Below are 11,994 nucleotides of genomic sequence, written 5' to 3'. Positions count from 1 at the left end.
AGAAATACGGATCCTGTTTCCATCTTAGAATGATCAGAAAGATAACACAAAGGAAATGGCAATCTTGAAAGAACTTTAAAGTAAGCATTTCCAGGTTTCTGGTGTGGGTGTGAATGAAATGTTGGTTTTGTTTTCTCTCTTAAGCGTTTTGGGTCTCGCCTTTTCCAAAGAGCTCTGCTCAATCGGGCCAAAGCAGAGTCCAGTTCAGTGGAGAACCAAATGCCTACGGGAAGCCCACAAGCAGAACAGCATTCTCCCCATTTGTGATTCCCAACAGCTGGCATACAGAGGCCTTCTGTCTCCAACAGTGGAGGTAGGACAGAGCTTTATATCTTCTGTGAATTTGTCTAACGCTCTTTGAAAGCCATCCAGGTTGGTGGCCATCACTGCCTCCTGTGGGAGTCTTTTCTCAACAGCGGGAACAGGATGGGCCTTGGGCCTGATTCTGTAGGTCTCTTCTTACTTTCTTATGGAAAAAGTTAGACTCAAGAAAGCTGATCCCATGCTTTCCATAGTTACATATTAAAAAAAAAAAAAAATGGAAAGGTGTGTGTGTGTATAAAGTGTATGAGAAAGCAGAAGAGCAAAGACTTCACCTGTTTGTGCATTCTTCAGATGCCCTTTTAAAATAAGCCAATTGTTATTATCCAAATTCTTGACTTCATGCAGCCTTTGGTTCACCTCATATATAAGCCTCTCTAAGGAAAAGCTGGATTATCGCACTGCAGTGGATCTTAATTCGGTGTACAATCTTTAAAAGTCTGGATTAAATTAGTTAAATGTTTTGCTTTAACTGTTACTAGAACTAACAGCATGCTCACATAAAAATAGGGGGGAAATCTGGAGAAAAATGTTTCTAGGGGAGGTGGGGGGGGGGGAGACAACTGGTTCAGTGATTAAAAAGGGATGAAACAGTGTTCTCTCTGCACATGATCCAGAGTGGGCTATTATGTCTTAGTTGGAATGATAAAAAGGGCAAAAATAGTAAAAACACACTTCCTATAAAAAGTTAACACATTAATATCTTCTGTAGGGATACCTAGGATACATGGAGACATACAAGTCTGCATATCGCTATTGCGTATCCTGCAACAAAAACTGTATCTGGTCCTATTTTTTTTCCTACAACTTAATCGTCGTCATCGTCTCCCTCATCTTCTGCTGCACGTTTTCTCTTCTCCCCTCTGACGCCTTCTGCTGCAAAAAGGAAAAGAACATGTTCACTTATGTTAAAGCTAAGGCTAAGCACACTACAGGGACATGGGTGGCGCTGTGGTCTAAACCACAGAGCCTAGGGCTTGCTGATCAGAAGGTCGGCAGTTCAAATCCCCGTGACGGGGTGAGCTCCTGTTGCTCAGTCTCAGCTCCTGCCAACCCAGCAGTTTGAAAGCACGTCAAAATGCAAGTAGATAAATAGGTACCGCTCCAGCGGGAAGGTAAACGGTGTTTCCGTGCGCTGCTCTGGTCAGAAGCTGGCTGCGGACAAATGCCGGCTCCCTCGGCCAGTAAAGCGAGATGAGCGCAAGAACCCCAAAGTCATCCGCAACTGGACCTAATGGTCAGGGTTCCCTTTACCTTTAAACACACTACAACATGTCACACACACACACTGCCTTTTTTCTACCTCTTCTGGACACTTACACCTCGTTTATCAAACACAAAACAAATACCTTGACATGAAATTGGCTAAACAGAAAGAAGAAATTATGCGTAGTCTGAGCCATCAACTGTTCAATGTATCAGAACAACTGGCATATTACCTTTCTATTTTAAGTATATAAAAAAATACAGATCAGATGTTTTCCTAAAGGCAATGAATCAATTACAGTATTAGTCGTTCCCCCGCCAAGCAGCCCATGGAACAGAGGTTAAGGGCCGCTGAGAATTCTTCATTAGAAACCCTCACCCAAGTTAATTCCCCAAATTTTGTGAGCTAATAACCTGGGTGCTTTGGTTTATAGTGTAGATACACCCCAAGACAAAACTAAACAACCTCAAAAGGGTGACATTGGCTGTATGGTGACCTGTCAGGTACCAAACAACCCCACAACTCCTGTTTTTCCAGCATCATCTGGATAGACAACGGGAGAATCTATGATGTCTTCAGGGCAATGTCTTATGTGGCTAATGAGTCATGTCTTGAAGTCTACTTCAGCTCTTGTCTTTTGCTGTACAGGAAGATAAGCACTTCAGTAATAAAAGGAGGCTATTTCTAGTGGACCACAGAAAAATCTCTCCCAGAAATCCCCTTCTGTTGTGGAAAAATTATAGAATGAAAGCTGGATGTTACAGCAATGAAAACACTAATTTAACACTTCCATTTGATTGCACCAACTTTCAACCTCTTTAGAAAAATATAGTCCAGCTGTAGCAACTTTTTAAAACCTAAATATAGGTTGCAAAAAAATTATCAGCTATTTAAGGCAGAGATGGCAAACCTATGGTCCTTCAGATGTTCTCAGCTCCCATCAGCTAGCATAGCCAATGGCCTGGGATGATGATGATGGGAGTTGCAACCTCACAACTTCTGAAGGGCCACAGGCTCCCCTCCTCTGATTTACATCAACCAAGTATAAATTAAACTTATGTTGGGTTCAGATGGCCCCTTTCAAGCCTGAGGAAAGGAACCTTTTGGATCCAAATTAGGAAGTTTCAGATGTTTTAAGAATTCAAATGTAACTTTATTCACATGCAACTGAATATGAAACTTACCTTCCTCTTCTTCATTCTCCTTCTCCTCTACGTAATCATCATCATCTTCTTCATCCTTAAGTGGGAAACAAGTTGATAGTCTCAGAAGTTCAGTATGAGTTATAAAGTGAAACCAATACTCTTATCGCGTTCTAATAAGGCTGCAAGACATGGCATTCCCAGACTGTTGCATTCTATAAAAAGCAACGCGAAATTTCTCTGTGCTCAACTAAGGCAAAAGTCAAAAACGGCTAAGTCAAGAGGGTCAACTCATTCCAAAATGCTTGGGAGTTGTTTAAGAACACACTATTAGAAACTCAGCTGAGGTGTATATCACAAGTCAGGAAAGGTACCACAAGGGCCAAGAAGACGCCTGCATCAAGCAGTCAAAGAAGCTATTAGAGGCAAGAAGGCTTCCTTCAAAAAACCAAAGTCTTGTCCAAATGAAGAGAACAAAAAGGAACACAAACTTTGGCCAAAAAAAAAAGAAGTGCAAGCAGACAGCAAGGGATAAAAATGGAAAACATTGCTAAAAACATTAAAAATACCAATAAGTTTTTAAAATATAGTAGTAGCAGGAAATCCTCTAGTTAGGTAGTTGGACCCTTGGCTGACAAGGGAGTGAAAGGAGTTGTAAAGGAGGACAAGGAATCTGTCTAGAAGCTGAATGAATTCTTTGCATCTGTCTTCACAACAGAAGAGACTAGATAGGCCATTGGCCTGATCCAGCCGGCTCGTCTTACGTTCTTAAATTTTTACAATTTAGAGAAGCCAATTACAAAAATAACATGCAATGGACAAACTGTTTGCTACTGAATTGCAGGATTTCTCCGCTGTACAGGGAGAATATAGCCAGTGTCTTCGACCTGCCTTGACATGCACCTCAGCGGCATATAGCCGGAACCAAGTTACGGTAAGTATCTTGCCTTCGTGTTTCACTGCTCATTTGCTTTTCTTGTTCTCAATTTGTACTCTTGGGACTTCTCACTAACTTGTCCTCAGCCATTTCATTTCCCACTGGGATTCATATTCCCTTCACACATCTACACCATTTGTGGCACTGAGCCCCCAATAAAGAAATCACTGGTTCTGTTGGGATCTATAAAGTACATCTTCAGATGTGGGTACATTTTTAATGCAAAACAACAGTCCCTGAGTTCTATAATGATGATTTCTCAGCCATGGGATTGTGCCCTTATTCCCATCTTCCTCTGATGAATCTTTACCTGTTTCCTAAGGTTCCCTGATCTAATCCTAGCAACATTACTTTTACTCTTCTGTCATTCGCAGCTTGGTTGATTTATTTTGAACAGACCCATCAGCAGCATTCTCTCGCAAAATAGGCTAGAGTCCAAGATCTCAAACCACAGCTTTTGCTTCAACAATATATACGCCGGCACATTTATACAATTTCCATGCTTTCTGTGCTGTCCATGGGAGCATGGCGTGGACAAAATATACTCTTTTCTGCACAGCATGCACCATTATCTAGGTTGAATGTTTTGGAACTTGAGAGGGGAGGAAGAGCATAACATTTACCTGAATCTCTTCTTTCATTAAGTACGAGAGGCCCACTTCTTCCTCATCCTCCTCGTCTTCACCTTCACCCTCCCCCAAGTCTGAGCCATCGTCGTCTTCCTCCTCATTCTCTTCATATTCTCCTGGGGGACCAGCTTTGTCCTCTTCTTCTTCATCCTCATCTTCATCCCCATCTGAAGGAAAGCTAACGCTAATGAGATGCACATGGCACGTGCTTCCAAGTTCTGACACAGAATTTACAGGTTCAAACCCACAGACCCAAAAAACAAGCACATGGTACAGTCCTCCTGGGACATGACTACTTCTGAATGCATCGCAGCTGTTTGCAGGCTTGGAGGCTCAAGAACGTCCCCACCTGTGCTATCGTGTCAAGGAGGATTTTCGTTTAGCCTTCATCCCTATGTGTGTGTGGTTTTTTTTGGGGGGGGAGGGCAACCTTTCAAAACGTGATTCTCCACCTGCATTCCCAGGAGGACTATAACACGTACAATTTTTTGGGAATGTATAGATCAGTTCAACATCCAATCAAATGTTAGCTCTTTTCCAGATGTTAGAACAGCGATTCTAGGAACAAAACCGAATATATGAGTGGCTCGTACGACGTTATATATAGCAAACAATTTTTTTAAAAAACAACAAAATGTATTCTTTACGTGACATTTACGTTTTGCTGCTAGGTGCACTGTAAGTCTTTTTGGCACATATATAAAAAAGTATAGTGTGAACAGTGAATGTTAAACCACACAATTGACATGCCATTTGCTCCAAGCCTGTGACTTGATATCCACCCTAGAAAGGGTGATAATAACTGATCACCAGACACGTTTACAAAGAGTTACCTTCATCCTCTTCATCTTCTGAGTCGGGGGCCTCGTTATCCTCCTGATCAAACCCGTCTAGATACGTAATTTGCTGGAGCAAGTCAAACACGCTTTCTCTGTAATCCTCCAGGTTTGTGATCTCACAGTTAAATAAATCAAGACTCTTCAAATTCTTAAGATTTTGCTGAAAAGAATAGAACGACACATTAGATTTCCACGTCAACAGAAAACACCTTTTAACGACTCCTTTAGATGCTTCATTATTAGGCCTGCCAACTCTGCACAAATGTTGGTAGCCCAGTCTGTAACATTACACATGCAATCTAGGAATTAGCCCTAATTAACTTACTTCCAAGTAAGCGTGGGTTGGATTGTGCTTTGTTTTATATACCCTCCCCCCATAACTCCACAAACTGACATGACTTACAAGCATAAGCAGGCAAACATCAGTGAATTTTCTAACTGTAACCCTACCACTGAGCTAGAGCAGTGGTTCCCCCCCAAAAATTGGCCACTGCCCCCTTGGACCTATAAACTCACCCCCAGTGCCCTCTACTCTATAAAAGGCATTTATCAGAATAGTGGTTTCCACAACCCAGTAGGAAAGATAATAATAGAGATATAAGGTAAAGGTAAAGGTACCCCTGCCCGTACGGGCCAGTCTTGCCAGACTCTAGGGTTGTGCGCCCATCTCACTCAAGAGGCTGGGGGCCAGCGCTGTCCGGAGACACTTCCGGGTCACGTGGCCAGCGTGACAAAGCTGCATCTGGCGAGCCAGCGCAGCACATGGAAACGCCGTTTACCTTCCCGCTGGTAAGCGGTCCCTATTTATCTACTTGCACCCGGGGGTGCTTTCGAACTGCTAGGTTGGCAGGCGCTGGGACCGAACAATGGGAGCTCACCCCGCCGCGGGGATTCGAACCGCCGACCTTTCGATCGGCAAGCCCTAGGCACTGAGGCTATTACCCACAGCGCCACCCGTGTCCCTTAATAGAGATATAGAGACTTCCTTACATATTTAAGTCATGATTCTGGGTAGATAACTCTGTTTTGAACACTTTTACAACATTTACCATCATTATTTATTAAATTTCTACACCGCCCTTCGTAAGAGGATCACAGGGCAGTTTGCAATATGAAAACACAAAAATACATACTATAGTAACAAACAAACACAATTAAACCCCCTACACAGCTTAAAGGCCATAGATTGATTACTTAGCTAAAGGTCTGGGAGAAGCGGAATGTTTTTGCCTGGCATCTAAAGGTATGCAACAAAGGTGCCAGGAGAGCCTTCCTGGGGAGAGCATTCCACAAATGGGGAGCCACCTTCAGCACTCTTAATAATTTATTCATGCAGGGAGACAGTTGTTGGCAAAAGAGCTCTGCTACAAAGGTGGAGTTACAAGTTCCAGGCTCCAGTCTGATGGAGGAAAAACTGATTTAACCACTCCATGCAAACTGTGCAAAATAGTCGCAGCTACCCTTCTGAACGCTGATCTGTCCATCTCCAGTCCAGAATATGAACCTCTAAAGACATCTAGACTGTCCTTTATAAATTATGCCGACTTCCTTTAGCATTGTACTTTAAACTCAGCTTATGAGATTTGTGCCTTTATATACCTGGTTACAAGCAGAGAAACATTTACCATCACCTATTATACAGTCATGCCATCTAGTTACCCTGTCCAGTGATGCTGGGGTGAAATTATTCCAGGCTTCTAAACACTGCAATCCTACGCAAAGCTGCCAGTTTTGAGTATGCTCCAGTGGACACAGCAACACTGATTTCTGACTAACTACGAAATCGGGACTAATTTGTATAAATACCGCTTTATACTTACAAGGGCTTCCACAGTGCTGAGATCTTTGATTTTATTACCACTCAGATTTAGGTATGTGAGATTCGGACATCTCTCTGCCAGGACTTCCAGGCCTCCGGAAATTAGATTATCACTCAGTTCCAGCTATGGTGCAGAAAAGTATCATATGATTAGGCAGATGTTTTCCAACTTTTCCCATGTCTGTATTTTAGTAAAACCATGCAGCTCTAGGAATCTAAACAAACCTTTTTTTTAGATGCTATCTAAGGATGGTTGATTGCATTTTGACTTCTTCAGAGCCAGAAAAGAATAGCAGTTCTAATAATCTTCCTCGCATCATTATCCAAGTTTGCACCTAACCTACAAGTATACAATCACTTCCCTGCAAGCTTAACCGTAACAATCTCTGCTCAGCCATGAAGCTTGCTTGAGTGGGCAAGTTGTTGCTCCTCTGCTTAACCCACCTCCACAGGGCTTTTTTTGAATGGACACGAATATAAGAAACAATAAAGGTAAATTTAATCCCTTTAAACCTTGGAACTCTCTTCCCATTGCTATCAGGCAGTTGCCTCTGCTGCGAGTTTCAATATGCACTTAGTCTATTGCTCTTAACTTTTCAAAAGTATTAAATTATTGTTATTTTTTTCTATTGATAATTTCTGTAAACCGCTGTAATATTTTTTTACTATGAAATAAATGAAAAATAAAGTCATGTGCAAACATGTTTAAAAGGATATTGCATGGAAAAACACCCAAAAATACAGACATGCAATTGAGAGCAACACAAGTGTCCTCAAAATGTCCTGGACCACAACTCCCACCAGCCGCAGCCAGCAGCACTATACTGAAGGAGGCTAGGATAGTGTCAAGAACAGGCCTGGAGAGACCTAAATTCATAGGCGAGCCGACAGGACCCGCACTCCTGCTATGCAAGCAGTGTCGCTAACTGAGCTCAACAGGAATGGGCTAAATATACCCAAGGATTTAGGGAGCTAATCCTATGCGCTTGCAACCCACTGGCCAAACAGAACTAACTCATCGTTGCATTCTGGTCAATACTCACCTTTCGAAGCTTAGTCAAAGTGGGGAGCTTGGCGAGTGATGACAGCTCCACATTGGCCATGCTGAGAAACTCTAGCTCTTTAAATGTGTCATTCAGACCTTCGATTTCGCCATTGCTAGACCGGCAGTTGTCCAAAACCAGCTCAGCCACCTACAAAAACAGGACACAAGTCAACTTCAAGCTGAAGAAAGACGACCTATGCTCCCTGTCACATTCGAACAGATATTATGGGTGTTGCTCAACTAACTTTTAAGAACAAAGTTAGTTGTTGAACTAAGAAATTAAGAACAAAAGAAGAGCCTTCTGGATCAGGCCTATGGCACATCCTAGTCCAACATCCCACTCACCCACGAACAGGACCTGACCACAAGAGTGCTCTCTCCTCCTGGTATTCAGAAACATTTCTGCCTGACTGGAGGCAAAGCATAGCCTTCATGACTAGCAGCCACTGACAACCCTCTCCTCCACGAAGAGTCAAGTTCACTAATTTCAGTGGGTCCACTCAAGGATAAAACTTAGCCAAAGTAAATGCAACGAGTGCTACTCAAACTACGTACAGTCATATCTTGGGTTGCTATCGCTGCGGGTTGCACATTTGCAGGTTACGGACACACCAAAACCCGGAAGTACCAGAACGGGTTACTTCTGGGTTTTGGTGCTTGCGCATAAGCGCCGAATCGCATCACGCACGTGCGGAGATACGGCGCTGCGGGTTGCGAAGACAGTGAGTTGCGAACATGCCTCCCGCACAGATCACGTTCGCAACCCGAGGTTCCACTGTACTGAAAAGAGGCAACAACATTTTTGGAACAAGCCCGATTCATTCCCACCCACCCCTCTTCAAGAAACCAGAAATGCACAATTTAGTCAAGTTTAAAACACCTGGGTTACTTTTTGTCTTTACAGTACTCTCAACAATGTAGAGTTGCTTTGCATTACTAAATGCCACAGGAGCTGCTAGCTCTTCAAGGCTTAACCTGTAAGGAGCAGGGAGGAAGGGAAGGAAGACTTTCCCTGCTGCCAATCAACTGCAAAAGGGGCGAGACAGAGCAAGTGTTTGTCCTGACCTAAATGCAGGAACATCTGCTGAAGCCAGAGAGTCGTGAGTTGAGCAGCAGGGAATTGGAAAAGGCCACAAGGGGGTTGACTCTGCTCTTTGAAACAACACATGGCAGTGGAATTATAACTGAAGTTTAGCCAGGCCACCGCTGCCCAGCCCCGGCAGAAAGCAAATTGTGATCTTTGTTCACAACAACTGAATTTGACATATTTCATAAGAGACTGCTGGATCAGGCCAGGGGCCCATCTAGTCTGTTCTCACAATGGCCAACCGGATGCCTGTGGGAAAAGCAACACTCTTTTGCCCCCCTCCTGCGGCTTCCAGAAGCATCCCCGCCTCCGATTGTGCATGGCTAATAGCCACCCATAGCCTGATCCTTCTCCCAAAACTTGCCAATCCTCATTTGAAGCCATCCGTGCTGGTGGCCATTACTGCCTCCCGTGGGAGTGAGTTCCACAGTTTAACTACATCCTTTTTACTTTATTATTTATTAGATATATGCACAGCCCTTCATCGCAAGATCTCAGGGCAGTTCACAAAACGTGCATGCTTTTATCTGTCCCGAGCCTTCACAGGGTATCCACATGATAGGGAGGAAAACTTTTCCCTATCCACTTCCTCAACATTATGCATAATTCTATACAATTCCACCATGTCGCCTCTTACTTGCCTCTTCTCTAAACCGAAAAGCCCCAAACGCTGCAACCCTTCAGAAAGTCCACACACATTTTGTGGGAAGCAGCTAGGAGAAAATCTAAAAAACTAGCCCCAGCCTCTATACCCAGGAGGTTTCCCCCAGCCCCATATCCAACCAAAGGCAGCTTGCAAAGAAGACACCTGAGACTTCTGTGCCAAGCTTTTTGGGAGGCTGTAACACCCAGGACTGCCCCCATCCATTATGAACCGGAAGGCACAAAAGGGGAAATATTTGCAACCAGTTTGGGCACATGTATGGCTTGGGGCAGCCACCACATCCCGTTCTCTTTGTTGCTTTCTCTGTGGCTGGGAGTGAGCTTTGGAGCAAACCAGGCCATGCAGCGATACCTGTAATACTCTTTTGACACCAGCACTTCCACGGAAGAGACATTGTGGGGCGGAGGAAGTTACCAGCTTCCCTCTCTCCCTCCCTCTCTGGCAAGGCTGATTCTCTGCGAACTCCTGCCATGAACCTTAGCTTTTAGAGAGAGGGCGGAGGGAAAGAAGGCGGGCGCTTTTGTCTCATCCCCACCCACCCACCCCCAGCGCGGAGCAAAAGGGACTCAGCCACAACGCAATCGCCTTATCTTCTGGAACCATTAGGGGAGCGAGCTTGCACAGGGAAGCGAGCCGGGGGGGGGGGGGGCATATGACGCCAGCCATGTGCTCTCTCTCCGAGAGCAGGGCAGAACGGCACCCGAGGAAAGGGTTGGGCAAGACACGAATAATTAAAAATAAAGACGAGGCTTCATTTCTCAGTGCGTCAAAAATGCCTCGTTTAAAAAGGGCGCGGGTAGCATTTTTTTAAAAATCAAAATCCTCCCCCATCGCTTTTTTGTGCAAGGCTACAGGAAAGCCCAAAAGCATCTGCGTAGCTGGACTAAGATGGATTCGGCGTAAGCCCAGCGACTTGTTTATCAAGCAAGCAGTCTACGCAGCCAAGTTAAACTCGCATAAATAAATACCCCCTTTCTAACAACAGATTTTTTTAAAAAAAAAAAGTTTAAAGGGGGGGTTCCCAGAAGGGCTCTCCTGAATATTTCCTCGGGGTGTTAACAGAACAAAGGGGGCCCTCCCTAGTTTTGTTTTGCAAAAAATGCCACAACCCAGCCAAAGCCCGATCCTTTTCCCCACCGTCGGCGAAAGGGGACGCGTGACCTAGATTTGACGGAAGAGCAGTTAACTAATGCAAAGAAAGCGAGGGAGGAAAACTTTTAATTCGGAAATACTTTCTTTTCTTACGCGTTGCCCGGGGGGGGGGGAGAATTCACGCTCTCCTAGCTTGGCGGTTACGTACATCGATATATATTTAATTAACCGCTTTTGGGGCGGGGAGAGATGGCACCGAAGCATGACCCAGATTTCTATTTCTTTTTCCTTTTGCGCCCATCATGGGGAGAAGGCGGCGCCAGGAGCGGAAGAGTTAACCCCCCCATGTCCTCTTTCAATCACGGTTGGCAAATTTACTTAAGCTCGCCACGCAAACCCCCGTTTTAGAGGGGCAGAGAGAGAGAGAGAGAGAGAGAAACCGGGTGGAGATGGGGGTCTGGTTTCCAGGCGCAGCGCCGGGAGGGTGGAAAGGAACCAGCGCCAGCACGAAAGCAAGCAGATGCCATCATTTGAAAAATAAAACCTCGCCTTTGGGGAGACTTTGCATTGGATCGGATACGCAGCCCCCCCCCCAAAGGAGATAAATTAGCCCAAGTTGTCCTTTTGCAGAACGGGCTTTAAGGAGAGGAAGTCCAGCATGGCGAAAAACATAAGCGCGATCGAGTCCAACGCGCCCTCTCCAAATGCGCCCATCATCGCGCACTTTTAGCGCAATGGAGATTTCGCCTCGCCAAGAAGGCAGCGTGGAGGAGGAAAACCCACCATTTAAAGAGAGAAAGGGATTAAGGGGAGGCGGAGAGCCGCTTGGGATATTCCGCGGGGGGAGGGTTAAGGGATTTTTTTTTTTTAATTTTCATTTTGGAGTTTGTTCTCACCTTCTCGGGCGCCCGGTTCCTCATCTCCAGGTTGATGCGCTTCTTCATCTCCATCGCCCTCCCGCCTTTGCGCGCCGGCCCTGCTTCGGAAAAGCCCCTCTCCAAAAAAAGAAAAAAAAGTGGAGGGAGGAGCGCAAAACAAAAAATATTACCCAAAGGAAGGGACCCCCCAAAACGGGGTGGCAATGTATAAAAAAGGAAGGAGCCCCGTCCTCCTCTAAATCAACCCAAAGGAGCCGGTGCAAATGAAAGTTGGGAACTCCCAGGTGCTAAGGCTGCTGCCGCGGCTCCTCTCCCAGCCCAGAGCCCCCCCACC

At 45.0% G+C, this 11,994-nt stretch overlaps 1 protein-coding gene across 1 annotated transcript; it reads right to left on the bottom strand.

Moving 5' to 3' along the window:
* Window positions 1–529: 529 nt before the first annotated feature.
* ANP32E (acidic nuclear phosphoprotein 32 family member E) lies at window positions 530–11,994 on the bottom strand. Its single transcript, XM_028709262.2, has 7 exons — window positions 11,679–11,994; window positions 7,938–8,087; window positions 6,896–7,018; window positions 5,070–5,235; window positions 4,231–4,403; window positions 2,713–2,767; window positions 530–1,197 (listed from the first exon to the last, which is right to left on the bottom strand). Exons 1-7 carry the CDS (start codon window positions 11,730–11,732, stop codon window positions 1,130–1,132), a joined length of 789 nt encoding a protein of 262 aa, XP_028565095.2. The 5' UTR covers window positions 11,733–11,994; the 3' UTR covers window positions 530–1,129.

Source organism: Podarcis muralis, chromosome 16 (genome assembly GCF_964188315.1).
Source record: "Podarcis muralis chromosome 16, rPodMur119.hap1.1, whole genome shotgun sequence".
Taxonomy (NCBI): Eukaryota; Metazoa; Chordata; class Lepidosauria; order Squamata; family Lacertidae; genus Podarcis; species Podarcis muralis.
The sequence above is the reverse complement of the archived record's forward strand: the minus strand, read 5'-3'. Positions and strand labels throughout refer to the sequence as shown.

Coding starts and splice junctions, on each gene's coding strand:
- ANP32E (XM_028709262.2), bottom strand. CDS start 11,732: ATGGAGATGAAGAAGCGCATCAACCTGGAGATGAGGAACCGGGCGCCC. Junction 8,088..11,678: donor GGAACCGGGCGCCCGAGAAG/GTGAGAACAAAC, acceptor CTGTTTTTGTAG/GTGGCTGAGCTGGTTTTGGA. Junction 7,019..7,937: donor CTTTGACTAAGCTTCGAAAG/GTGAGTATTGAC, acceptor TCTGCACCATAG/CTGGAACTGAGTGATAATCT.